Source organism: Ornithodoros turicata, chromosome 6 (assembly GCF_037126465.1).
Source record: "Ornithodoros turicata isolate Travis chromosome 6, ASM3712646v1, whole genome shotgun sequence".
NCBI classification, from domain to species: Eukaryota; Metazoa; Arthropoda; class Arachnida; order Ixodida; family Argasidae; genus Ornithodoros; species Ornithodoros turicata.
In genome coordinates this window covers 73,597,232-73,624,059 of record NC_088206.1, presented here as the reverse complement: position 1 = coordinate 73,624,059, position 26,828 = coordinate 73,597,232, and the positions used below count along the sequence as shown (strand labels likewise).

At 45.7% G+C, this 26,828-nt stretch overlaps 3 protein-coding genes across 5 annotated transcripts; 2 read left to right on the top strand and 1 right to left on the bottom strand.

Annotated features, from left to right (window-relative positions):
* Nucleotides 1-1,813: 1,813 nt before the first annotated feature.
* On the bottom strand, nt 1,814-13,708 carry LOC135397358 (eukaryotic translation initiation factor 5-like). Of its 2 annotated transcripts, none has more exons than XM_064628905.1 (11): nt 13,613-13,708; nt 13,343-13,455; nt 11,508-11,711; nt 10,749-11,020; nt 8,893-9,092; nt 7,184-7,358; nt 6,387-6,602; nt 5,879-6,193; nt 4,114-4,236; nt 3,114-3,242; nt 1,814-2,369 (listed from the first exon to the last, which is right to left on the bottom strand). In XM_064628905.1, exons 4-11 carry the CDS (start codon nt 10,821-10,823, stop codon nt 2,229-2,231), a joined length of 1,374 nt encoding a protein of 457 aa, XP_064484975.1. In that variant the 5' UTR covers nt 10,824-11,020; nt 11,508-11,711; nt 13,343-13,455; nt 13,613-13,708; the 3' UTR covers nt 1,814-2,228. The 2 variants fall into 2 exon arrangements, with proteins under 2 accessions (XP_064484975.1, XP_064484976.1); XM_064628906.1 differs by having other exon boundaries at nt 13,508-13,614.
* Nucleotides 13,709-14,045: 337 nt separating this feature from the next.
* Nucleotides 14,046-15,275, top strand: LOC135397359 (cytoplasmic 60S subunit biogenesis factor ZNF622-like). The gene has a single exon (XM_064628907.1). It carries the CDS (start codon nt 14,081-14,083, stop codon nt 15,212-15,214), a length of 1,134 nt encoding a protein of 377 aa, XP_064484977.1. The 5' UTR covers nt 14,046-14,080; the 3' UTR covers nt 15,215-15,275.
* Nucleotides 15,276-16,866: 1,591 nt separating this feature from the next.
* LOC135397357 (uncharacterized) lies at nt 16,867-23,790 on the top strand. 2 transcript variants are annotated; one of them, XM_064628902.1, is made up of 10 exons: nt 16,867-17,283; nt 17,785-17,866; nt 18,185-18,297; nt 20,391-20,444; nt 20,506-20,529; nt 20,615-20,704; nt 22,830-22,883; nt 22,948-23,043; nt 23,150-23,246; nt 23,595-23,790. In XM_064628902.1, the coding sequence occupies exons 1-9, from the start codon at nt 17,022-17,024 to the stop codon at nt 23,215-23,217; spliced, it is 843 nt and encodes a 280-aa protein (XP_064484972.1). In that variant the 5' UTR covers nt 16,867-17,021; the 3' UTR covers nt 23,218-23,246; nt 23,595-23,790. The 2 variants fall into 2 exon arrangements, with proteins under 2 accessions (XP_064484972.1, XP_064484973.1); XM_064628903.1 differs by having other exon boundaries at nt 16,868-17,283; nt 23,150-23,237.
* The last annotated feature ends 3,038 nt before the right edge of the window (nt 23,791-26,828 follow it).

Below are 26,828 nucleotides of genomic sequence, written 5' to 3'. Positions count from 1 at the left end.
TTTTCCGGCCAAAAAATAAAAGTGCTCAGATCGAGCTAAAAATGCGCACAGATATTCAGCAGGAATCGCCCTTTAATTTTAGCCCAAAATTTGTGCAGAAATAGGACCTTCGATTTTTGACCCGAAAAAACCCCAAGGGGTTTTACCTTTTTTTCCGGCCAAAAAATAAAGGTGCTCAGATCGAGCTAAAAATGCGCACAGATATTCAGCAGGAATCGCCCTTTAATTTTAGCCCAAAATTTGTGCAGAAATAGGACTTTCGATTTTTACTGTGAAAAAACCCCAAGGGGTTAGGCTTACCTTTTTTTCCGGCCAAAAAATCAAAGTGCTCAGATCGAGCTAAAAATGCGCACAGATATTCAGCAGGAATCGCCCTTTAATTTTAGCCCAAAATTTGTGCAGAAATAGGACTTTCGATTTTTGACCCGAAAAAACCCCAAGGGGTTAGGCTTACCTTTTTTTCCGGCCAAAAAATAAAAGTGCTCAGATCGAGCTAAAAATGCGCACAGATATTCAGCAGGAATCGCCCTTTAATTTTAGCCCAAAATTTGTGCAGAAATAGGACTTTCGATTTTTACTGTGAAAAAACCCCAAGGGGTTAGGCTTACCTTTTTTTCCGGCCAAAAAATAAAAGTGCTCAGATCGAGCTAAAAATGCGCACAGATATTCAGCAGGAATCGCCCTTTAATTTTAGCCCAAAATTTGTGCAGAAATAGGACCTTCGATTTTTGACCCGAAAAAACCCCAACGGGTTAGGCTTACCTTTTTTTCCGGCCAAAAAATAAAAGTGCTCAGATCGAGCTAAAAATGCGCACAGATATTCAGCAGGAATCGCCCTTTAATTTTAGCCCAAAATTTGTGCAGAAATAGGACCTTCGATTTTTGACCCGAAAAAACCCCAAGGGGTTAGGCTTACCTTTTTTTCCGGCCAAAAAATAAAAGTGCTCAGATCGAGCTAAAAATGCGCACAGATATTCAGCAGGAATCGCCCTTTAATTTTAGCCCAAAATTTGTGCAGAAATAGGACCTTCGATTTTTGACCCGAAAAAACCCCAAGGGCTTACCTTTTTTTCCGGCCAAAAAATAAAGGTGCTCAGATCGAGCTAAAAATGCGCACAGATATTCAGCAGGAATCGCCCTTTAATTTTAGCCCAAAATTTGTGCAGAAATAGGACTTTCGATTTTTACTGTGAAAAAACCCCAAGGGGTTAGGCTTACCTTTTTTTCCGGCCAAAAAATAAGTGCTCAGATCGAGCTAAAAATGCGCAGATATTCAGCAGGAATCGCCCTTTAATTTTAGCCCAAAATTTGTGCAGAAATAGGACTTTCGATTTTTACTGTGAAAAAACCCCAAGGGCTTACCTTTTTTTCCGGCCAAAAAATCAAAGTGCTCAGATCGAGCTAAAAATGCGCACAGATATTCAGCAGGAATCGCCCTTTAATTTTAGCCCAAAATTTGTGCAGAAATAGGACCTTCGATTTTTGACCCGAAAAAACCCCAAGGGGTTAGGCTTACCTTTTTTTCCGGCCAAAAAATAAAAGTGCTCAGATCGAGCTAAAAATGCGCACAGATATTCAGCAGGAATCGCCCTTTAATTTTAGCCCAAAATTTGTGCAGAAATAGGACTGCACAAATTTTACTCAGCTGGTAGTAAGCCTAACCCCTTGGTGTTTTCTAGGGCCAAAATTCTAAGGTCTGATTTCCGAGCATTGGTGCTTTTTTTTCCTACCAAAATGGATAACACACCCCATGCTGTAACATCATTTCTTAGTTACAAGATGAAAAAAAATAAGCTCCAAAGCAAACGAGAAATACTCAAATAAGCATACCATTTATTTTTCTCGCAGTCGATTACAGAATGTCGAAAGAAGTACCACTTACACACAGAACCTATCAAAAAAGCTGAAAGTACAAATTTCACGAAAACGACGACATAGCAGCACTGTCACATTCGTAATCCAATCTTGAGAAAGAAAAAATCTCGACAGGTAAACACAATCACTTTTGTTTTGCTCTATTTCATGTATAGTGGTTAGCCTCCCCCTTTGTCATTCTCTCTCTCTTTTTGAAACAATCAGTCTTGTCTTGTCATCTCTCGTCGCAGCCTCGGAAGGAAGGGGAAAAAAAGGGACGTCGCCCCTTGGCGAAATGAAGGGTTAAGCACAGAGCGAACACCGAATGTAGGAAAAACAAAACTGGAAAAACAAAAGATAGAAAGGTCCACACGCTAGATGGCGTCGATGTCGATGTCATCCTCGTCATCACGAGCGGACGCCTTGGCGGTGGGAGCGGCCAAGACCTTAGGTGTAGAAGGCTCCTCCTTCACCTCCTGAATGCTGGTGCTTATGTGGCGGTCGGAGTACACCACCTGCTCCGCAGGTACACACACAAATATGGATTAAATACTTCGGAACTCAGGAAAATAAACAGAGCCTGAAGTTTCAGGGTTTAACCAGATTCTTCCCCAAACTTCCACCCCGAATTTAAGGTTGCCACTTTTCGGGTGAAACCCGATTGTTCCGTGGCCAATTGCCCTCAGTCGAACATCTGTAGGAACGAATACTAGTTTATTTGGCAGTAAACACAATGACATCACCGTTTCTACCAAGCCAGTACAATTTGTTTGAGTAGTAGAGAGATTTTCCCCCGAATTTAGCATAGTCGAAGCTTTCCAAACCAAATTTGCGTGAATTTAGAGAAGATCTATAATTCCCCGATTTTTACACCCGAATTTGGAAAAAAATAAGTAATTGTCAAGGAAAAGCAGGTTCAGATTAGGACCTCTTCAGGAAGTTTGCTTCACTCTCCCCACACTAGCTGCATAATGGACAAAAATCTGACTGGTGTAGATATTTCCACGAACAATCTGATATGGTAAGGATACAATATGTGGTGATTGATAAAGCCCCTAGCTTTCTGCGATGGAAAGTTTACTCTAGCAGCAAAGGTAAATGCAGCATTTTACTGCACGAAGGATAGCCATGATGAGTACAGACTATTCATTGGTGATGGCATCTCAGCACTGGGAAATACACGATCCTAATTCTGCGTGTTAATAAGCCCTTCAACAGCTGAGGTAAAAGAGAGAGTCAAGAAGCCAATGTTGACATACCTCGACATTCTCATCCTGGGAATCCGCATCGTCCTCACCGGAGCTTTCTTCTTCTTCAGCCTCCTGCAGCCACTTGATGAACGGCTTTGCTTTGTCGTGGATCTCCTGAGCCATCTCTTTGCTCACGTACTGTTCCAGAAAAAGAAAAGAAAATCAAATTGCGTGCCATTGAAAATGTAGCATCGTGGCAGTCATGAAAGTGCGCGCTCGGCCGCTGCTAAAGTCTCCGGGAAGTTGGTAAAAAGGTCGGACAGGATTCACTTCAGTGTGTGGTTACCATTATCGTACCACATTTAGTTACCAGTGGTGAAAGTTGTGTGTAAAAACACATAAGCTCACGTAAAAACAACAGCAGACTGGAAACGCTTCATCTCAATTGCCCAGTTTCCTGGTGAAATGAAGCCACGCTCAAGTAACGTATGCATCTTTTTTTTTGCACGCGACCTTTTTTTTCTCCAAAATCCAGCGTTCCAAAGTCGGGGGTCGTCTTATATTCGAATATGCGCGCCACAACGAGGTCAGGGGAGAGGCGGGTGATGGGATCGGCCAATAGCGCAGCGTGACTGATATCACGTGTTGCGGTGTCAGCACCAGATGCAAATACGGCACAATGGGGGCGGCGTTCATTCTTCATTCACTGTCATGGCGTCGGTCGCTGGCTCTGGCGTTTTGATGAAAAGTGAAGTTTCGTAAATACAGCAACAATTTAGCGGTGGCAAGGCGGTTTCAAGTATTCAAGGGTTTCAAGGATAATGAGCTGTGTGCAGTTGGCAACAAAGAACACAGTTGTGTAGAAAGTGATGATAAATAAACAATATTGTGCATCGATTCCAACTGCTATTCTGCCTCTCAATCCCTGTTTACTTTTTTTTCCAAATTCATGTACCCTAAACTCGTGGGTTGTCTTATATTCGAGTTCGTCTTAGATTCGAGAAAATATGGTATGAGCGGATAAATATGGTGTTATGAGCCTGATGAAACCCATTACGAGGACCATTACCTTCTTGGAACACTTCTTTGCCCACTCGAGGATCACCTCTTCTTCCAAGATGTCATGGTCGTAAAGTGCCTTCAGCACGTGGGGCACCCGAGGAAGCAGAACACCAGAGTGCTCGCGCACAACCTGAAATGTTGCCGCAACGAGAGAATTACGCTGGGTACTTTCTTCAACTTCAGTCCGATTTCAGCGCATTATTGTCGTTAGGGAAGCGACAGCAACTCTGTAAGCATCGAGCAATAGGCGTCAAACTGAATAAATAGGCATCATCGATCGATGCTTATTGACACAAAAGTGGCAGAGGTCACACTGTACCAACCGCACGAAAAGCAATGGATTAAGTGTTTGACGAAATAGGAGCTACAACTGCGCAGAACAAAATCAATTAGTTTAACGGATGAAACGGATAATGAAGGAAAGCATAGAATGCTGCTTCCCTCACACTAAAATCACAGACGATGTAAAGAGATGAATCCTCTACATTTTGTATGCCTGTCAAATGAAATCTTTCATCCCACAAAATTGATTGTCGGCTGATGACAAACATAGTTTCACTCTTTCACAGATGGGTTTCTGAACGTGAGTGCCCTTTTAAAGCAAATGTAAAACATCAGCACTCTAGATTGAATCTGAATAAACAGCCACGATGACACATGCTTGAGAATGGGGCAGCAGAGGAGACATACACAACCCAAAATAGACCCATCTAGCTGAATACACCTACAGCCTGAAATTTTCGGGAAATTTTTTTTCTTCTAAATTCGAGGGGTAAAAATTGGGTAAATAAACACATGCTCTAAATTCATGCAAATTCGGGTGAAAAAACTTCCAGTATGCCCAATTCAGAGAGAAATTGGGCTCAGTTACTCGAACTAACTGTGCTGGTTTGGTACAAACAATGATGTAACTGCATTTGTTGTTAGTGTGCATTCCTACACCTCAGTCTCAGTGAGGGCAATTTGCCGGGTAAAAATCGGTCTCGCCCTAAAGCGGCAACCATCAATTGTACCGTGCAAATTCGGGGGAAAATCAGATTAAACCCTAAAACTCCAGGCTCTATTTACACCTCAGCAGGCAAACATGACTGTGCACAAAGCTGAGCTGGGAACAGGCTTCTTTAGCTACTCTTCAATTCTGCTCACACTACTGGCAGTCAAAGCGTGCCAGCAACGTTTGTCTGGGTGACACCCATCATTAGAGCCTAGAGATACGATGTTACTGTCATTTACTTTATACAAACAGTATAAGTTTTACCCATTTCAGTTAACATTACCAGTCGGCATTGGCAGGTGACATCCCCTGCTTGAGAGAAGGGACCCCGTTTCGTGCATACTGCTCTGCTAGGCACAAGCATGTTCAGCTAACACCACGTGATTATGCGAGTGTTGAGTAGAACACAACTAGGCTCGTGTATTGGAGTTCAATGTTTTTTAAAAATCATGCAATATGGAGCGCAAAAGCAGACCTTTGGGTGAAAAAAAAAAAAGTGTTCTTCGCACGTTAGATCAAGATGCGTAACAGCCGTGCTGAATGTGCAATGTTTAGTGGTCAAGAGTGCCCGCATTGCGGGACTAAATTGGCATTTTGCCAAGCTAGTTTTCAGGACTTTTTGGGTTTCACCCCAAGCGATAAGGGTGCAAATTACGGGGTAAAAAAGTGTTTTACCAGGACTAACCGTAAAACGCAGGGCCCTAAGCATACCGTATAACGCAGCAACACACTCTTCATACATACAAGACCATAGAATAGAGAGAGGCTGAAGCAGCACCTGTTCAAAGCCACCAAGAAGGTAGCGTTGGCTGCGGGCAGAGTCGTGTGTGAAGCGCAGGAGCAGAGCACGGTGCTGCACCACCTGAGTGGCCATGCCCTCATCAAAGAGAAGCTCGCACAGCACCAGGGGTGCCTTTTCCCGAACCTCTAGACGCTCCGCCTCGCCAAATACTTCCTTGGTGTCCAAATTCTTGTCCAGCCGGGCTTTGACAAAGTTGTAGAAGATGTTCATGCGCTCTTGCTCGCTTTTGTCCAGGTCGTCGTCCAACATCAACCCTTTGGCGCCGGTCGTCAGGGCTTCCATGCGACGAGCCTAGAAGGTCCACCGATAAGTCCGCTTTAATTGAGATATGTTGGAAATGCATTCTTTCGAAAGGGTGCGGATTTTTCAGTGGGCTGTTCAGAAAGTATCACAACTGGGTTTGCAAAAAAAAGGTCAAATTAAAATTTTAACCTTACTTTCCGAGCCAGCATCCGCAAATCCAGTCACTCGTCACCGTGTTTACCTTTGCGTCAGCGCTGGTGTCCTCTCCCCAGTCATAATCGTCGTCATCAGCATCATTTTCGTGATCACCATGGCCATCGTGAGCGTCACAGTCTTTGGGAGGGGAAGAGGCGGCGTCATCGGTTGTGCCATTGTGCGCCTTGCTGCCCTTTTTCTCATCCCGAGATTTGCGCTTGCCCTTTTTGCTACTGCCAGGGGCGGCAGACGACTTGTCCTCCTTAAAATGGCAAGTTACAGATACAGATATAGGCAAGGCATCACTCTGTTGTGCTCAGCAACAAACAAATTGCAAATTACCTGGACTAGAGGGAATCAAAATGCCCCGTCCAATTCTACGGAGCAGATTTAGAGCCTGATGTTTTCGGGAAATATTTTTTTTCTAAATTCGTGGGGGGGGGGGGGGGGGGTAAAAATCGGGTAAACAAACGTGTGCTCTAAATTCGTGCGAATTCGGGTGGAAAAACGTCCAGTACGCTAAATTCGGGGAGAAATCAGGCTCTGTTACCCAAACGAACTGTACTGGCTTGGTACAAACAGTGATGCAACTGCGTTTGCTGCCAAACAAGTATGTTAGTGCCTTCCTACAGACATCCCAGCGAGGGGAATTTGCCGGGTAAAAATCGGGTTTCACCCTAAAGAGTCAACCTCCCATTCGGTGTGCAAATTAGGAGAAGAATCGGGTACAACCCTAAAACTTGAGGCTCCAAGTATATTTGCGGAGATACCTTTTGCCAATAGTGCAGCGCTTTTTTTCTTTTTTTTGCTGCCAGAACGTGTTCATTGAGAAGAAGGTCTCACCTCGTTGGGAGGAGGATTCTTGAGGATGTAGGTGTTCAGCTTGTGGTTGGTATCCAGCGTGCCACTGTAGCCGCAGGCACGGCACTTGGTGGTGATGATCCCTTTACGGGCCAACACACTCAGTACAGTCTCCGGGTTGGAGCACGACGAACACAGAACGTAGCGACGGATGAACCTAAACATAGAGAAATCTGCTCACTCTCAAAGTGGGTACAAAATTCTGGAATGACAAGCCAGAGTGAGCATCGTGCGTGTTCTAAAGCGTACATTTTCCACTCAAAATACAATCGTGTCCAAAAACGCAAATTCAGAGAAAAAGAGAAGGTGGCTAGAGGCGGGGGAGTCGAACCGGAAAATTTATGGGCTCAGTTCTGGAGGGCAAAAAGTAATGCGTCGAACCGGTTTATTCGGGTTCATAATGGTTGTTCATTTCAGAAAAAGTTGCGTCAACGTTCTCTACTAATATGCTGACGCGTACGGAACTGGATGCAAGTTACATCCGGATCCAATTTCATCTGGAACTGGATGCATGAACAATGTTTGGAAATCTAGCATTTTATTTATTTCAAATATGCAGGACGAGTTGATGACAATGCAGGAACACATGCACGTTGTTGAATGCGAGCACAAGTAAGAAAATTATGTGAGCAAGCACATCACCGAAATGAATAAGGGTATCGTGTACCACATTCGTGTGCAGGTGCAATTTTGAATAACATTTGCAGCATACGAGGCAGTTTCAGCCCTTGACTAGGGTGTCCTTCAAACCTTCCGTATCAATTTTGTCTATACGCATCGCAAAAAAAAGAAAAAGAAAAAGGAACGAGATGCCGAATCAGTTTGGAACAGTAGTTTTCATTAGTTGAGGTTCAGGGTCTGTTTCGGTTCAGTTCGACACCCTGGCTAGAGGAATCACCGTGGACTAGAGATGTGCGAAAACCATGCTGGTTTTCGGGGCTTAATCGTTACCCTTAGAAGCCGTTATCCTGTGACGGGATGTCTGATATTCGAAGGAAAAATTTTGCAGATATTCGTATTCCAAGATTTCAATATTCGCGCACCTCTACCGTGGACACCACACTTCCTGGCGTCCATCACATGGGTCACAAAATCAGCTTCGGGTGCCATAAAAGGGTATCACTACCAAGTGTGTTCCGAGTGGAAGGTGATTGTGCTGGCAGAGAAAGGAGAGGATCAAGTGGAGTCATATGCTTTCGGCACCTGAGAGATGTGTGCATTATCTTCACGGCCGAATCTGCATAGAGCTAGTCTTTGGATCTTCTGAAGCTACCTGTGTCTGTGCATTACAATCGGGCCACGTTAGAACCGTGCAAATATGGCAAGTCTCGCTGAGAACGCCCGGATGCAAGCAGATACCCAATCAGACCTGCCACGATTTTGTTGGCACTGCACATTCTGGCACCCTTGACAGGGTTCAATAAGAATCAAAGATTCAAAAATGAGTAATGAGAATACAGGATGAAGCGAGTACATACATGTAGTAACCGAAGTTTTCGAGGAAATAAAAATGAGCAGATGTTAAATAATAAAATGCTAGTCCTTAAATAAAATGTTATATAGTATTTGCTTTGGGGCAGACGCAAGCGCACCACTGATGCAGATTGTATGAGTGTGGCTTTACTGAGGTGGATGTACACAGTATTCGGACACACACACAGTCTTTTAGGGAATGGCGAACACAAACTGACCCATCGAGAATGTCTTGAAGTTTGGCAGCCTCATGTGCTCCGTTGACGATGTAGCGGTCGTTCTTGGCATCCAGCTGAGTCTGGGCCCCGAGTTCGCATCCAAAGTACTTGGTAGGATAGGTGGCTGGCCGGTTCAGGGCCTTGGCCACCTCGCCCATGTTTACCAGAACGGTCTTGATGCCATTACCTTTGCCCTCAACCTACACACAAAACACTCATTAAGTGAGCAAGAAAAAAAAAACTTTCTTCCGCAATACACCCGTGTACCAGATAGTGGCCGGAGTTAGCACAGGTCACGTGCTGGTAAAAAGCAGTCAAGTGGCATCATCCTTCAACTGGCCTTTCTCTAGCTGCTTCATTAACTGTTCATTTAGATGCCATGTCGAGCTGGTGGAGTGGATACCATCGAGGCACGTGAGGTTGTTGGGAAGGTGAGGAGACCAAATTCAAGTAACCATTAAGCGCATTCTTTTCACTTGCACTGGACTGCACTACCTTGGACTCCATGCAAGACGGGTTTTCAGGAGCTGCACTTTCCAGCTGAAAGAAACTTTATTAGTAATGCCTTTCTTTTCAACAGGAAAGTGCAGCACGCAAATAACCTAGTTCAGATCTGGAGCAGGAGGTGCAAGCAAAAAGAGTGCACCTATTGCGTCCGCGATAGATGTAATACTAAAAGTGCTCATTATTGTCGACACAAACAGCGCCCGGCGGCGTATTTGGGCCCGTATTTCCACTTATGTGGTGCGCATTATGCATTGTTACACTGTGACATTTCTCCAATTTTGCACAAATATAGGGAGGAAATTTGAGGGAGGTCACAAAGAGAAGCCTTGAGGGGGGTTCAAGCAGACAAACATGTTGGCAAGCAGCCAAATGCCATTGGAGAATCCCACATTCCGTACTACAATCTCTCGATTTTCTAATGTGCTCAAAATTAATGGTGGTTACAGAGACAGCAAATTGTATTTAGTTCAAAGTGCCAGTCTCACTACAGTCATTGATTTGTTAATTTGTGGCTTTAATAAAGGGGCGGTCGCATCTGTTCGTCGACTTTGAAACTATAGTGTCATTTATTGTCAAACTGTTATTAGACGGAATACGTGACAAGAGCAGACGACAGAGTATTCCCGAATTCCCTCTGTCAAAAAAAAGAAAATGTCACTCCTAAGGACCAATGAGGGCACAACCTCGAGAAAAGGAATTGTGCAGCCAAGCAGGCGTCTTATAAAGTTACGCGACGTCACCTTTCCTCCTCTAAGCACCACGCTCTCTCTCCCCACTTACGCAGAGACTTCACGCCATTGGACTTTCTGCTGCCGCGGAGGCTGCGTTGATTGGAAATTTTTTAAATTTAATATCTAAACACCTTTTGGACAAAAATTTCCCAAGTAGATTGTCGGCCGATGCTGAACAGTGTACAGGTTTCATATATGGGTTTCCAGATGCGACTGTCCCTTAAAGAGACAACTAGGTAGGACCATCACTATGGCCTGGTTTCACCAACCCGGATTAACGTTTGAGACGAGATCAGTGGTCTCTCAACTTCAATTCAACCCTTAACTTTGTGTCACCGATGGTAGCTATCCTCACTAAAACACTCATCACGTTGCAAATTAATGTTGCCAGAAATAATTCAGTGTTAGCTTTAAGTTGACAACCATTGGTGAAACTGGCGCCATATCAAGCACATAGTACAGATCAGAAGTCATGTAAGGCCTTACTATGTCCAGTGAAAAATTAATGCAATCATACCGGTAGGTAACGCGCACAAAATTTGTACATCACGCGCAAAAATGTGTAACAAATGCCGCAAAATGCGGAGTCAGCCTAACGCGGACCAAAATGCGGAGTACCTTAGCAATGATCTTGGGCATCTTGTAACGGTAGAACTGGTCGGTGAGGTTACGGTTGACGTTGACGCTCCCCATTTTGGCGTTTTTGAGCGATACCACTCAGCACAGAAGAGGAAGAACGCTTAGAGCGGAGAACGAAAGAAGAAAGGAAATATCAGGCAAAAAAGATGAAAATGAAGGAATTTTGCTCAGAAGAGAGAAGACAAGTCAAGACAAGACCGGCGCTGCTGCTGCTGCAATCTTTGGTACCAATTGTTAAGGGGGGTGCGTGGCTGAAACAGCATTTAAAAAACGAGAATTAACATTTTTTTTATCATTTAATAACCGGGTTGTCACACGTCAATGACCACTGAAACATGCACATAGCGCCACCAAGCGTGTAACATGGCAACCTATTGGCGATCCAACGCTCTGTGGGAAGACAAAAAAATGTTGCAGCATTCTCCTAATTAGACTCAACTCTGACAATTTCTCTCCAGGCATTTATGTCATCAAATTTCAACTTTCCTTTCGCTGCGGCACATTGAGTTGCGGAAGTGCCAGCAGTATCAGTGGTGCCAGACTGATCGGGTTTAACCCCAAGAAAATGTCTCAGATCGATTGTCGAATATTGCGCAAACACGCGATTCTGAGGGAAACAGGAGGTTCCGCGAGACGTAGACAATTCAGTGAAATCGCGGAGGGAGGAAGGGAAGTTGACACACTTGGTGGCACAACACTGGTTTCAACCGTGTCACAGCCTGGGTATTAATGCCTCACCTAATTCTTATTCCGTTTTGACATGTATGCGTTAACTTTTAATAGCATGACAATCTGTCGCTGCTCTCCCAGTGTACTGGTGGCTATGCTGCGTGAGGTGTGCACCGATGGGATGGCTTCGGAAATGCATAAACCTGCCTGGCTCAAAGGAGACGGGTTCTATCTGTTGCCGGTAGTTTGCTGGATTGCCTCGTCCCAAGAATTCTGAAATAAATGCCCCGCAAGACCCTCGTTAGACCTGCGTAAACCATGGACAAACAATGACAAGGAAAGGTAACCGTGATAACAGCGTGATAGAGCCTCAAGATAAGGAAGGGTAAGATATAATGTGTGCAACTATCGTAAAATATTAGTTGGTAGCAGATAAGCAGTTACTGCTTAGTTTCATAACTTATCTTCAAAATGTACTGCTGTAATCTACTCCTTCAGTATAATGTCCGGAGACTGGCTTATCCAAACTTTAGAAGACCAAGTGAAAGTTAAGTACAAGTGTGGCAGAAGTGTCGAATAGGAAACAAATACTTGTGGGTAGAAAACTACAAAGCAAAAGAATCCACTTGTAAGTAGTGAAGTATAAGCAGCAAATAAGTAACCTGCTAACTGAAAAGTAAATTCTGTGACAAAGTACTGGTAATATTCTAACGCAAACAATAACCAAATACTTGGATAATATACGGGTGCCTGTACAGAGTTGGCTCAGCAAAAATATTTGTACCAACATATTGCAATTATGCGCGTTATTCCATGTCAGAACATCGACATAGTCGAGGATGTTTGCATTGTGGTTCATTAGCAGTAAAAGATGCACATGGATGATGGAAAACATGACATGTCCCCAATCACAATGATAGACATATCACGTCACAGCATCTAACAAAGGCATGTCACGCAACAATGCTTTCAGAAGGATGCCATTCCCAGCATGCTATCTTTGTGCAACCTACCCAGACAATTCTCATATTACAACGTTAGGCCCAACCACTTTCCCATTCACTCTAACAAATGCTCAGATACAACTGCAAACTGAACATATACAAGAACCGTACTAATTTTTATACATCTTTAATGGTACGTCATTTGTGAGAAATTAAACCACTACTCGTTCCACTGAGTAATAACACCCTTGAAAGCATATAAATGGTTTAAAAGTAGTCCTGATGTCGCTCAATAATTGAGCCATTTCTGGTCACACATGAATTAACAGGAGCAAACAGCTGTCTATTGGTAGTTTGATTGGCTTATATTTAGTTAGGATTAAGTATTACCTAGCCACAACTACTGGAACACGAGTGCTTTACCTGAAACAATGCCCCACATAGGCACAACGATGCTTCCATGCAAAAATTTTCTGCACCTTTTAAAACAAATCGCTCAAGACAAAAATCTTCCCATCGCACATTTCTGTTCCCAGCTGTGCCAGGACAAGTCCGCATAATCCCAGCTAAAACTGGCAGATTCAAAGAAACCAGTCGGAAACAGTTAGGACATGCTTGTCATAAGGATTTGGGCTTGAACAAGAAAAAAAAGAAAAAAAAAACTTGTGACGTGCGCAGAGACGTATCAGTTAACACGCACTGCTTCAACTATACTGATCCCAAACTTACATGTTGTAAAGACTTAAACGTACGATTACTATCGACGCTTACACACGACACGTGTTTCTATCTTGTTTCCGTGCGCTTCAGAAACAGCTGTGTAAAGACTTGAAAAACCTGCCACGACATCACTAAGCCTAGCCGTATGGTTCAGGTCCAATGAGGAAAAGTGACCCTGACATGTGGCTCGCGTTCGAAAAGGTCGAAATGTATGACGTAAAGGTCAAAGCAATCACTTACCGATCCACCAAAATAAAGACGTCATATAAAACTGTTGACCAGAGCTGTGGGCCGGCGAGAATCTCGGTTGATATTCAATCTTGGCGAGCGGAATCGGCAGCTTCCAGCGAATTCTGGAAGAGAATCTCGCTGAGAATGGTACAAGTGGAAGGTTCAGACACTCACCGCGAAGATATTCGACAATAAATTGAATAAAATGCCCGAACTAAGTCGAGCTTTCAACAATTTAAAAAAGAAAAACGAACAATTTATGTTCGAAGAGCTACGCACCACAGCGCTGCAGGTCGATAGTGCAGCAATGAACGGCGCATCTGCAATGATCCCGGTTCCCGGATGTGGCCGGTTTCGCAGACGAACAAGAAAACTACGAAAAAATTTTAGGATGAAAATAAAAAGAAATTATATTCTTTAATTTTTCGCGAACAACTATGTTTATTAAATATTAGCGATCATTTAGTTTGTGTTTCAACTACGAGAATGCTGAATGCCTCTATATTTTGAAAAAATATCGGTGACACGTGCGTTTCTTATTTATTTTAGTTCTTTTGGTGAGCGTGCGTTGGTGATACATGCGTTATATTTACATGACTGCCTTTCTTTGAAATTTTGAAGTATTGTAGTGAGCAGCACCGACGGACAAGTTGTTGGTCGCACCAGGCAACACTGTGCAGAAAAAGAAAAACGAATCCAAAAACGAATCCATCCCATCCATGCCATGATCCATGCAATCCAGCAAAAATGGCGAACCGCTACACTTGTTTATCGTGTCAAGTGGTTTTTGCTGACGCGCAACTTCAAAGAGCTCACTACAAATGCGACTGGCACAGGTACAATTTGAAGAGGAAGGTCGCCGACCTTCCTCCTGTCACGGCAGAAGAATTTCAGCAGCGTGTCCTCGCACAAAAGAGCGCTGTTCAAGAGCAGTCAACATACGACGGCACACACTGCCAGCCATGTGGTAAGCAGTTCGCAACGCAAAAGGCTTATGAAAACCACGTCAGATCTAAGAAACACCAAGAAGCGCTTCTGAAACGAAAACCACCTCCAGCTGCTGACACAGTAGCCGCGAAAAATGCACGAAACAGAGAGCTCTCCTCTCCGCAGCCTGTTTATCAACCTCCTGTTGTCGAGGCCTCTGATGACGATGACAGCGATTGGGAGAGCGTCGACGGTGACGAAGACTTGGTCGACGAGTCAGATCGCGTCCCCCCCTCTTCGTGTCTCTTTTGCGAGGAATCGAGCGATTCACCTGAGGCTAACGTTAAACACATGACGTCGAGCCACTCCTTCTTCATTCCGGACATCGAGTACCTGGTTGACCTAGAAGGCCTGTTGACGTATTTGGGCTACAAAATCGGCGTCGGCAAGATCTGTCTCTGGTGTGGCGATGACCGAAAGTCGCCCTACAGGACTCTCCGTGCAGTACAGCAACACATGAACGACAAGGGACATTGCAAGATGGCTCACGAAGGCTCTGGACTCCTGGAGTATGCGGACTTCTACGATTATTCAGCGAGCTACCCCGACCAGGAGGACGGACAAGACCAGGACAGCGAGGTGGACATTCCGGTCCTCGAAGGCGACGGGTGGCAGTTGGTCCTCCCTTCGGGTGCAGTCGTCGGACACAGGTCATTGGCGCGGTACTACTCGCAGAACCTGCAACCTGCGAGACCTCGTAGTGAAGACGTAACCCGTCGGTTGCTCACGCATTACAAGGCTCTGGGCTGGACAGGGTCCACGACGCGGGAGGTTGCCGTTCAGAAGGCACGAGACCTTAAGTTCATGCGTCGGGTACAGGCCAAGCAGGAAATGAGGCTCGGGGTTAAGGCTAATAAGTTGCAGAAGCATTTTAGGCAACAGGTTTTGTTCTAGTCGAGTATACAGATGAGGTTGCTGTGGGAATAAAGTTTAGCGAAACGTTTGAGTAATTAAACTAAGTCTGATGCATTCTTTGAAGAATATATTTTGATATTACAATTCATTTGTATTGTATTATACCTTATGGTATCTCTTATGTATTACCGATTAGTTGCGGCCAGTATCTGTAGGGAAGAAGTGGTTTCGGTATTCGCCGATTTTCTACGGTCTTTGAGGCCTTGTGTACTTCGTGTCAGCTCCACGACCATCTCGTGGTCAGCTCATGGCGAATCCGGGTGGGTCATTTAATGCCAACACGACCTCGGAAATTGCTATGTCGGCGCTCGCGCTAGATCACGTGATGGGGGGCTCGAGCCCCCCCCCCCCCCCTACCTGCCACAGGACGACCCACGCAAGTCGCGCAAATCCGAGGAGAAAATATATGTGGGGGGTCCGGCGTGACGATCGCAAAAGTTCTTGCAGTTACCGGCGTCTATCTAAGGAGCATAGTTAAATACTTTTGAAACTATATGAGCTTTTCTATCTACTTCAAATCTCATGAGGTGGCCTCACAGCTAATATGTAAACGCATTATTAAATGTTCAAATATTCTGTATTTCCATCTCTCATCTTGCTGTGTGCACAAGGATGAGTGTGTGGGCGTAGGCTTTCGTATCGAGCCCCCCTACCTTGGACAGAGCCTTGGAGGTCTGGTTATGCCACTGCACGTGAGTACCAATCACAGGGGTGACAAACCCCCCATTTTTTTAACTACCCTCCTGGCGGGTGCCAGGAATCTAGTGGTATTAGTAGCCGCTTGGGTCACGCTAGGGGCATCGCGGTCGCTCGTCTTCGCGTTCCGTCGTCTGCTAACCCACGTGAACACGCGGGTACATCATACTGCGATTACTTTTGTGCTTCATCAGTGATTCGAGCGGATCATGCGGTGATCAGACTTTATTATCCCAACTGCAATATTCTCCCTAAAGTCAACAATTACAAATTGATTAAAATACCTCCGTTAATTAATCCCCTAATTGGGCAAAAATACGGTTTCCTAGTACAGCCCGGTCGAGTAATCCAATGACAAAAAATAAAAGCGTCCTAAGACAACTCCCCTTTTAATGAAAATTTGTTGCAAATAAAAAGAAACCCTGCACATATATATACTACTAACAAAATCAGAGACAGACAACGAAGATGTAGGAAGTACGAAAATTGGGTGTTATTTATTTACTGGGGGAAAGTTAAGGCGGAGGCTCCGCCTTCGTCAGGACTGAAGAATAAGAAATGATAGTTTGAGTTTTATACAATGACCTCACAATCTGGGGGGTCCCGCCCTCTGGCGGCCGTCAGCAGGTCAAGTACATGGAAGTGGACCCCAGACAGCACTGCCGACACCAGGATTTGGACCTGGGTACCTCCCAGTCTTGACCTGACATGGCCAGCAGCCGACGTGGCTCAGTCACGCGAGCTTTTCCTCGTCAACTATGTAGCTAGTAAAATGGTTTTAAAAAAAAGGGTACCGTGATGATACACGTAAGGTTTGTCTGCCAGTGTGGCGACGGGTTGGACTGCGGACAATTTGACCCACCAGGGGTCAAACCATTTTGACGTGCGCCGGAAATGTCCGACACACGGTGCTGGAAGCAATGTTTACCTATCTAACCCGCGATCAAGCCAGCACAGCTACCTAGTGAATAATAGTATAATAATAGCTTAGCCATGGTCAATCTCCATCTGAGGTGGAAAAAGAAGCCGAAGAATCACGACACCACTTGCTCGTGAGGTGACACACAGTCCACTGAGCTCTGAACTCGATATGGCAAGCGCCCAAAGGAAGTCTATTTCCAAAGCGGTATCTACAACTAAGACGGCAGCTACTACACTAGCAACAGCGCCTACCAAGGCTAATGTCGGGCCACAAACCAAGCCGAAAATCGGAGCGAAGAGTGCAGAGATGGCCAAGGCTCTGGCGACCGCCGCTCAGTCCAAGATGGCCACCACGAAGACTACGGGCACTACGGCGTGGACGACGACCAAAGCTACCACCGTCACGATGCCGCCGTCGACAATGATAGATGGTAAGAGAAAGAAAGACCTGTTGCCACTTTGTAGTCGGACGCTTCCAGGAGCCATGGCTGCACTGCTCGAAAGCTTGCATTATACGCATCGAACAGTATGTCCCGTGGGGAGCTGGACGGTGGGGGGTAGGAAAAATCGTCCCCGGAGAAAACGCCCCCTTGGAGAAGTCGTCCCCGCAAGAAAAGTACATATCAAGAAAAGTAGTTTTCGCCAAACGGCGCTTGCCCAGCTATGGGTGGCCCCCCCTCAACCGCATGGTGAACTGTCAAAAACATGCCTAATCTAACCTAACCTTTGAAAACTAACCTAGGACCCGGTTCTAACCTAGGTTCCCACCGGGGACGATTTTTCCGGGGGACGTTTTTTCCGGGGACGACTTTTCCAGATCCCTGGATGGTGTTAGCGAAAAATCAGCCATGTGTAACGACGGAGGCCTCTCTCTTTCTGAGCCGGAGTTCATCCTCGTCACTGTCCTCAACTTTATAACTCTCTTCCTCAAGCTGAAAAGGAAAGGGAGATGAATTTAGCCATGAAAGCCATCGAAGCTGTTAAGCCTCTGCAAGAAACAGAGCTCGATTTCGAGTAAGTACCCTTCAGCCTCTCACACTTTCACGACACAAATCCAGGGTATATAGTGTCTCGTCTGACTTTTATAGACCATTGTCGTTTTTGGACAAAGTCTGTGTGCTGGTATACTCTGTGCCAATCAGTTTTCTGTTTCTACGTCGATTCTAAACTGAAGACGTGGAAGAAAGTCGTGTGGAATGTGATGTTCCCCATGCGACCTTCTGGCTCCATTTCTTTGCTGGTGGCGACGTGTTAGTTCCCAGCCCACGCATATTATGTGCAGCTTCTTTCGTTTTCGCTTCTGTAATAGTATCATGTCCTTCAATGTTACAGACAGGAATTCCACGAAGAGCCCAACCGCACGCTCATCTGCATGTCTTTTATGGTCTATGTGCTCTTCGTGTCCACAAGTTTGGTGTTTGCCCAATACTCCTTCAGGAACTATGGTACCCTTCTGAACGCGTATTTTTGTGAGAAGCAAAGGAAAGGAATGGAATTCGTTGTCCCGCTAATCGTATATCGGACTTGGTGGAGAAAACACAACTTCGCTTGGATTGAATTGGACTGCCAAACGCTGTCCCTATTTTACGCACGGCCTATATTGCTGTACTTGCAGAGACCGGCCCGCTTGCAGAATCCAGAACGTTGAGGAAGTTCCTCAGTGACGTCCTCACTAGCGTTGCAGGTGCTCTATAGAAACGATCGAGCAGCGTTGAGGTCAGTATACTGACTGAGGAATTTTCTCAACGTTCGTGCAAGCGGGCGTGCTCTGTCTGCGTGGTAGACTGTAGTGCCATGTTTGTTAGGGTTACCGTGTATTCACACGAGCGACATCCTCACGGAATATTCTAGCGGAAGAAAAAGCGAAAACACTGCTCACAGAGCCGAAGTTCCGTCCCGTGTAAAGTTGAGCATTCACACGGTGCGGAATATCGGGAGTGGCGTATTGCGCATTTAGCAGACGACACTTAGCAGACGGCACCGTCAGCGTGTTTTCCTGTCTTCTGCTACGGAATATCTTGTGGCTGTGCAGCAGGATATTCCCCACGGTTAGCAGTGTACGTGAAGACACGACGTTGAGCGCTCGCGCTCACGTGACAGCAGAAATTTGTGACTCTTTTCGCATCTCCCGCTTCTGGGGGAATGTCGCTCGTGTGAATACACGGTTAGTAACATGTCAGAACAAGAAGAAACACGAGGTGAAGCTCTCGTCAAACGACGACAGTCTATTAATCTGCCCCGCAGGTGTTTTCCTCCAAAGATCTAAACCGGTGGCGTAGCTAAGGGGGGAGGGGGCGTTCAAGTCCCCCCACGTGTTCCCTAGTCTTTGAGTTCTGCATTATGCGATCTCTGGGTGTGGCGGCCGCGTGCGAGAGAGACGGAAATATAGGGGTACGCGTACCAGCGGGCCGTCTATCTGGCGCACGCGTGAAGCTACGACGTCGATCGAGGTGTCATTGGAAAGCACTCGAGAGGTTCATCGACCTCAATAACAAATGTTGAAATATCAAAATTTTGCCAGAATGTCGGCATATATGAAACTAAAATATGATCAAAATCGAAGGATCAGATTATGATCAGAAGAAAAGACGGCTCGGGAGGAGCTCCCAAAGTTCAGCGCCGAGAGAGCTACGGGAGTACCGGAGAGATTAGCTGCGGAGCTAAATTCGACTTCCGGCGCGCACAGCGAGCCCTTACCTTCTCGAATAAATGAATAAAGAGTTTCTTTCAATAAAATCCTGCAATGAAGCGAAGGAATAGGAGATCGCGACGTTTTCACGTAAAACACTACGGCTCGGACACGACTGAGCCAGCCCCAATTTTTTCCGGGGACCTTTCCTCCGGGGACGTCTTCTTTAGTTCCGATTTTTAGGATAGCCTTCGAAACGTTCATCTTGAGAGACGGCTGGGTAGACTTCGCGGAGGGGGCCAGGCCCCGCTGGGAAAGTTCCTGGGGCGAGGTCAGGCCCCCAAGCCAGGGACTGAAACCGGAACGGAACCGAAAACCGCTTGGAAGGGTTCACTCTTTCTTCGACCTGGCAGACACTGCAGCACCTTTTCGGAGCGCAATAGATGGATATATTCATTTTTACCCGTTTGCACCTTGTAGCTCATTTTGTGACATCCACGCAGCCTGCAGGTGCATTCTAAAGAAAAAAAAGAAGAAAAAAAAACAGTTCAGCAGGGATGGACTTTCTTTTCTGTCGGGAATCCTGACCCAGTATGACGCTTTCACTGTTTGGATGTTTTGACTCGCCTGTCGGTTGGATCTCCTGACTCGATGGATCTCTTGACCGGAAGCGCCTTTGCCTCCCCCTTTTCTATGCACACGATAGATAGGACCGGATAGGACCACTACCGCATCAACGCAAAGCCTCCGAACACTGCCGCATTTGACGGTATAAGTGCGTAAGATACTATAGCAACGCTTGGCGTTGCCGGTATCAAATCTAATGCGAGTCGTGTTTTTTCGCCATTTCCTCCGGTGTTCCTAGCCGTTCACTTCAAGTTTCGCTGTCTCAATGGCGTTTTATTTCAGATTTGGATCCGACATACATACGAACAATAGCGCCAGCGTTAGGCACTGTGAAAGGTAACGTAAGATCTATACACATTTTTAACTCGTGTTTACGATTTGGAATCTCTCTCTGCAGGTGCGAAGATTGATGGAGGCAGTGGTAAGTGCTCTGTAACTGACCCGATATGATGGGAACGGTACGTAACGTATGTCTCTAATCTTACCGTCTTATCGGTATACGCAAGACACGACATACTGGCGACGAGGATTCTTAGAGCAGACCGCCGTGGCGGTTCGGCATCGCCAGATAAAGAACGACACTAACCATAGAAAAAGTGAGTAAAGAACGAAAGGAGATTGCCCCCTTTCTCCCCAGGGTCTATCTAGGCTATACGGGGCGGTTTTTTTAATAATAAGATTGAGATGTACCTATAGACGCGGTTATCACAGGTGGGTTGTGCGGCCAGCTGACACCCTGTCGGAAAAGGTGGACCGGATGACTAATTGCCTAAAATTCATTAACAATTAGGTTAACTTCTCGATCGGAGAAACGACACGACCTTCGGCGAATGCCATCAGATAACGCCTACTCCAATCATCTCGAACACGTGACACGAACCCCCGTCGCTCCTTTTGCGCTCGAGAAGATTCGGTTCATTTGATTTACGCGCTTGTTTCGGGATAATTGAAAGATTTAATGATTGCGTTCAATCCTGCTGTCTTACACTGGAGTCGATGACGTACAGCTCGAAGCAGAGTTAACTGGAACGCCGCGTCGACCAGCGGAGCAAGGGGGGAGCCACCCTGGCGGCATCTAGTAGAAATAAAGGGCGAGGAGGTTTTGACATTTCCATTCTACTCGGAGGGGTGTTTGCTGTGGCACGCCGAAGAGTGCGCAATCCGGCTGGCGTTATCAACGCTGCGGTTTTTGCGACCGTGTCTGAGGGATTGCGAAGAATCGATGATATCCCGATGGAGCGTGGCAGGTAACCAGTCGTCTCTCACCTCTCCCAAACGTCCAAAATTAAAATTACGGCCAAGTGATCCAGACGACGAAAATTTTCAGAAAAAGGACTGATGTGGGGCAAAAAAATATTAAAAAATAAAAATAAAGATGCGATTTACGAAAGGTGGGAGACGCAAATTTGGGGAACATGCAGTCGAGGTACGAGCGAACCTCTGCTGACGAAAATTGAAGTGAGGACTGAGGTCACGGTGAATTTGTCTAGCTCTGATGATCATTCACTACACCAATAATAAACCTTCACGGTGACTCCCTGCACTGTGTGCCAGCATGCACACAAAAAAATTGTGTGTGTACTAGTTGGCTGTGCTTCCGAGAAACTCCAGAGAGACGCGGTATGCTACACCATGAAAGCATTGTTTTGTTATTATTTAAAAACTCATTACGATGCTTTCGCGATTACCATCACTAATTATTTCGAGCATCTTCGCATCCTCTATTCTGGGCACAGTAAATTTTCCGAACAGAGACAAGCTGTTATTCATTTCATTCAATCACACAATGAGCGTTTCGGATGACGCGTGCCCATGCGTCATCCCGTTTCCAGGCGCGTGCATGACATGCCATCGATTCTCCGCATTATCTCAGACACAATCGCCCAAAACACAAACAGGCGCAGCGTTGATAACGCAAGCTTGATTGGGCACTGTTCGGCACACCACAACGAACACCTCCCTCCGACTGAAATGGAAATGTCGAAACGCCCTCTCCCTTTATTCCTGCTAAAGGCCTCTTGCTCCGCTTCGAGCTGTACGATGACTCTCACACGTCACGACTCCGACTAACGAACACAACCGACTAGAAACCAAGCTGGCGAAGACTGGCATCTCAACAAGTGATCTGTCATGATAGATACGGCACTACGTTACGGATGATATCCCCGTTCGTAGGACGGAATCCAAGCACATATACGATGACGAGAGACCCAGTAGACAAAACAAACGCACTCGGCGCCCAGCGGAACAGACACGACTTGGATTGGATCGGATACCAGAGATGCCGAAGCGGACTGGCGTTCACGCATTGAAAAGCCGTATCGATCATGGCGGCTCTCGGACATTATGCTGGGAGGAGGAATCGCCTCTCCCCCATCACACTCTCTCCCACCCTCCCCTCTCCTTATGATTTCTATGCTTGGGAGTAAATCTTACTTCGGACTATAGAATCAACCCATGCCATTGCAGTCCATACAATGAATAAAATAAATATATCCTGTCTCCGTGTGTCTCGTCCAGTGTCCACGTTTTTTCCTGCGTCCTTCAATTTTCTTCATTTAGATATGGTCGCAAATAAACGTGGCTGCGAATGATACCTCCCGTTCGAGTATGTAGTCTAGATGGCGTTTTTCATCGGTTGTGTAGCGGTATATCCCTACGCGATTGAAAGCTTTCGCAACCTCTAGGCATTTTTGAAGTGAGACGACGATGTTCTTTCAGATGATACACTAACAGCTCGAGAATCAGTGGAAACCGAACCTCAGTTCGAGTTGGGTACGTGTTTCGCGAGCTTAGCAGACGACAGACGTTACGTCCGCTATATGCGCATTCCTTGCAGATGGTCCAGGACAGGCAGGACGAGCGCCGATGGACTACATTTCCGAAGTGCTGTCCGGTAGGAGATTCGGAACAAGGAAGAACGTGTCCCTAGAGAGTATGTTCGCTCTTTTTAGTCATCGTGCGTTTTGCGGGTGATGTCTTCCTTGTATCGGTGACGATTTGCGAGTACATGACGGAAATGCGCTTTTTTATATTTACAGACTCACCCAACGTACTGAAACAGGACAAGGATTACCTGCCCGAAATCCTGGAAGACGGCCAGAGCTGACCATATCCAGAGTCACCCACGTAAAATATGTTAGACATTACCTTAACTTCGGTAGCCCCGTGTAGAATTGTCGGGTAGTAATTCAAATAAATGCCAGTGAGCATTCTCCTATATAACTCAGAAGGGACAGAGTATTAGCATTATTTCATTTTCTCGGATGGCCAATGAGAAGGGTTTGTCTTCCCCATGCAACTGCATGTTTTTTTCTCGATATCGAGGCTTGTCTTCGTTTTCATGAAAGGTTTCGCTGGTTTTGGGAAGGCTGCGGGTCCTGGTCAGAATCGAATATTTTCCATGGTTTCTCCACTGCGTCAAATACGCGTGAAAGCAGTGCCAAGCGCACGACATTCACATATGCTGGAGATCTTTTCTTCTAGGGCTTTCATCCTCGCCTGGCGTGCATGGACGATGGACCGTACTTCGCCGCTTTCTTTACAGTTCCGAAGACTGGAGAGATTCGTATTTTAATCTGCCTTCAGCTGCATGATCTGCCTCTTTTGCGCGAGTCTTCTCCTGGTCAAAGGGGGCTTTATCTTACCATATGTGATCCCTAATAAAATGCTGTCAAATATGCATTCGACGCATTGCTTTCATAGCAATGTCCATAGCAAGAACGAGGGAAAACATTGCACATTTCAGGGGTTTTACTGCCTATTTAGAAGATTCCTGAATGATTATTTCAGTTAGTGTATATTCATCCGTATATTCACCACGTCGCACACATACAATGGCAGTCGAGAGCAGAAGCAGACTACGCACACGAACAAAGAGGCGACAAGAGGGTGTAGATGTTCCCGTTTCTGCAGACTCAAATTACGTATTTCAACAAAACTGCTCAACAATCGTCGTCAATCTAAAAAAAAGTGCAATAACAATAGCAAACTTAATGTTCTGCTGTAAACGCGTCACGTAATGCTTCCATAAGCTCTTCAGCGAACCAAAACAGATCCACGCGCCGTTCGTGCGGGTGCGGTCTCCCCACTTCTGTCGTCCCGATACTGCGCCATCTAGTGAAGACGGAGATAAGCCTATCCGGCGCCTCAAGATCATGCGCATGCCCCGTCGTGAAAAAAGGTTCAGGCCTGGGGAAGCTGTTTCTCCGGACGTGAGTCGGCGCTGTGATCAGTTGAAGATGGAAAACGGCTCTTGGAAGTTCATTAGTCATGAAAAGTGCGCAGAAGTGGGGGCTTGTGTTTTGCCTTATGGTGCATGTTTGTGTGTTTTGTCACAGACCACTTCCCAATGGTGGTACATAAAAGCAACCGTGGTTGGGTTTCACTTTCGCTTATGATCCGCTTTCCGTAGGGGAAGTGTCAAATAAAAAAATATATTGTCGCACTTATAAAATGAATTGATATCCGTGAACATTCCATTTTTGAAATTCAGTGTCGGCACCGCGAATCAACTGTGGCCGTGAGCGGTTCGCAGACGTGGACAGATGGAGGGGGACAACAGGTTAGTAAGCGTCCTGGGCAGTCTTCAGGGGAAACTGTGGTGACATTCGTGTGGAAAGCTGCCATGAAAGTCATGGAAAACCTGGGATAGCACAGTGAGTGGGAGGGCTCGAACCCAATACCTTCCAGTTTGCAGGACTACTTTCAAACTACCACGAACGAGCCGGTGCTGTATCCATGTGACATTCCAAAAAAGTCTAAACTTTCATAAATAAATTTTGCAATCACATCTTTTTCTATGGCCATTTATTTATCTTATCATCTACATTTATAATATACTAGTTCAAACAAGGTGCCAGTTTTTCTTGTACAATGGAGCAATCTAACATGTGGAATGACTTCTCTATATTTTGTCTCCTAAAGACACATGCAAAAGGTATAGACACACCAAAGAAGTTCCCTTTGTTCACCCCCAGTGTTGCCAAGCGCATCAATGCACAAAAGTAAGCACACAATGAATGCGTCAAAATGCCTCCAAAATAAATACGTTCTTTTTCCTGCGCAACTTAGAAATGCCGGGACAATATTTAGACTAGAAATGTCCAAAGGTATTTAACATCCAGGCTAACCAACACATCTTATGGGCAGGTATTGTAAGCGTTGTTGTGACGGCTGATGACTTTACGATGTCAGTATTTGCAGAAGTGCTATTATGTGTACTACAGTAGTATGAGAAGAAGTGCTATAGCCCGTAAGCAGGGGCAGACCCAGACCGTCGGTTTGGGGGGGCAGTTTGTTTGTTGGAGCACGTAGTGTGGGGAGGGGAGAGAAGGAAATCCTATGTATAAACCGACTTTTTTTGGGGGGGTGCGATTGCCCAACTGCCCCGCCCCCTAGATCTGCCCCTGCCTATAAGGACCACAGAGTAGAAATGTTGAAGTTGATCTAAAGTAACTGTTGCAGCGAGATCAACACAGACGAATTTCGAACGCAACACAATTTGCGAGACAGTGATGTAAGTACCGTAAAGCAGCAGACAGACAGGTTACGTTGGTGGCTTAGTTTTAAACCCAGCAAAACAAGCTACACATGTGACAGGGAATAACTGCCATTTGTCAAGCAACAGTGATCTATGTTCCCGACTGGCCCGCTGTTTATGATGACTACGTAGCAGACACGTAGCCGACTCCGGTTTTGGACACCGTCTTGTGTGCACGCAATGTAGTTTTGCCGCCATAGCTGATGAGCAACGCGCAGTTGGTGGAACCTTCGACATAGTGTTGCCCGTAATTTTCAATTTCAATTTTCTGAAAAAACTACGAGTGCAATTGGGACGTGAGAGTACTGAGAGCTCAGACTATCACGTAATTTGCAGCTTGCACGCAATTGGCAGCAACTATCACGTAATTTCTGAGACTGCAGCCCTACTGCTTTACAGTACACGCACCACAGTTCTTTACAGTACACACACAGAGTGTGTACTGTAAAGAACTGTAAAGTAACTGTAAAGTGAAAGTACAGGGTGAACTTTTACGTTGTTTCTTGGCCTCCTTCAGAGGCTTTGCAAGGGTCACACTGTGCACAGTCCCATTTTCTGCTTTCACGCGAGCAGTAGAAACCTGGAAAGGGCCTCGTGATCTGACAATGTAGCCGGACGAGTTTAATTTTTGAGCAACACGTGTGGGCAATACTGCGCAAATATCCTGTTATGTCATCACGCAGAGGCACTTCTGCGATGTGCCACCAGAGTGACGTGGCAGAATTCAGTGAGCTCAGCTAACCAGATCCTTCAGGTCTTTACCATTCAAGTTAAAACGCAAGACGAGACTTTGCGAAAATTTTACTCTCATTTCATTTTCAGTGTCCTAAAAGTGCCCTGGGAGCAGATACGGACTGTCAGAAGATAAGCAGATATTGCGGGCGGCCAAGAAAGAACTGCAAAACTAACCTCCGGACGCCCTGTGCACCTGTTGGTACAACAGCTAATGTACCAGGTGGTAAACATAACCGATAATCCATGTCTCCATACAAACAGATGATATAGGTCGAGAGTTCAAAAGTGACTGAACAGAAAGCTTACAATTTTGTTACGGTACGGCTGGCACAGCATATGATATCAGGTAACACATACTACAATGTGGGAACCAGCTGTCAGCATATCTAATATATATATGGCATTTCAGCGTAGCATGTCAGCTAATCCAGCAGACACAACAG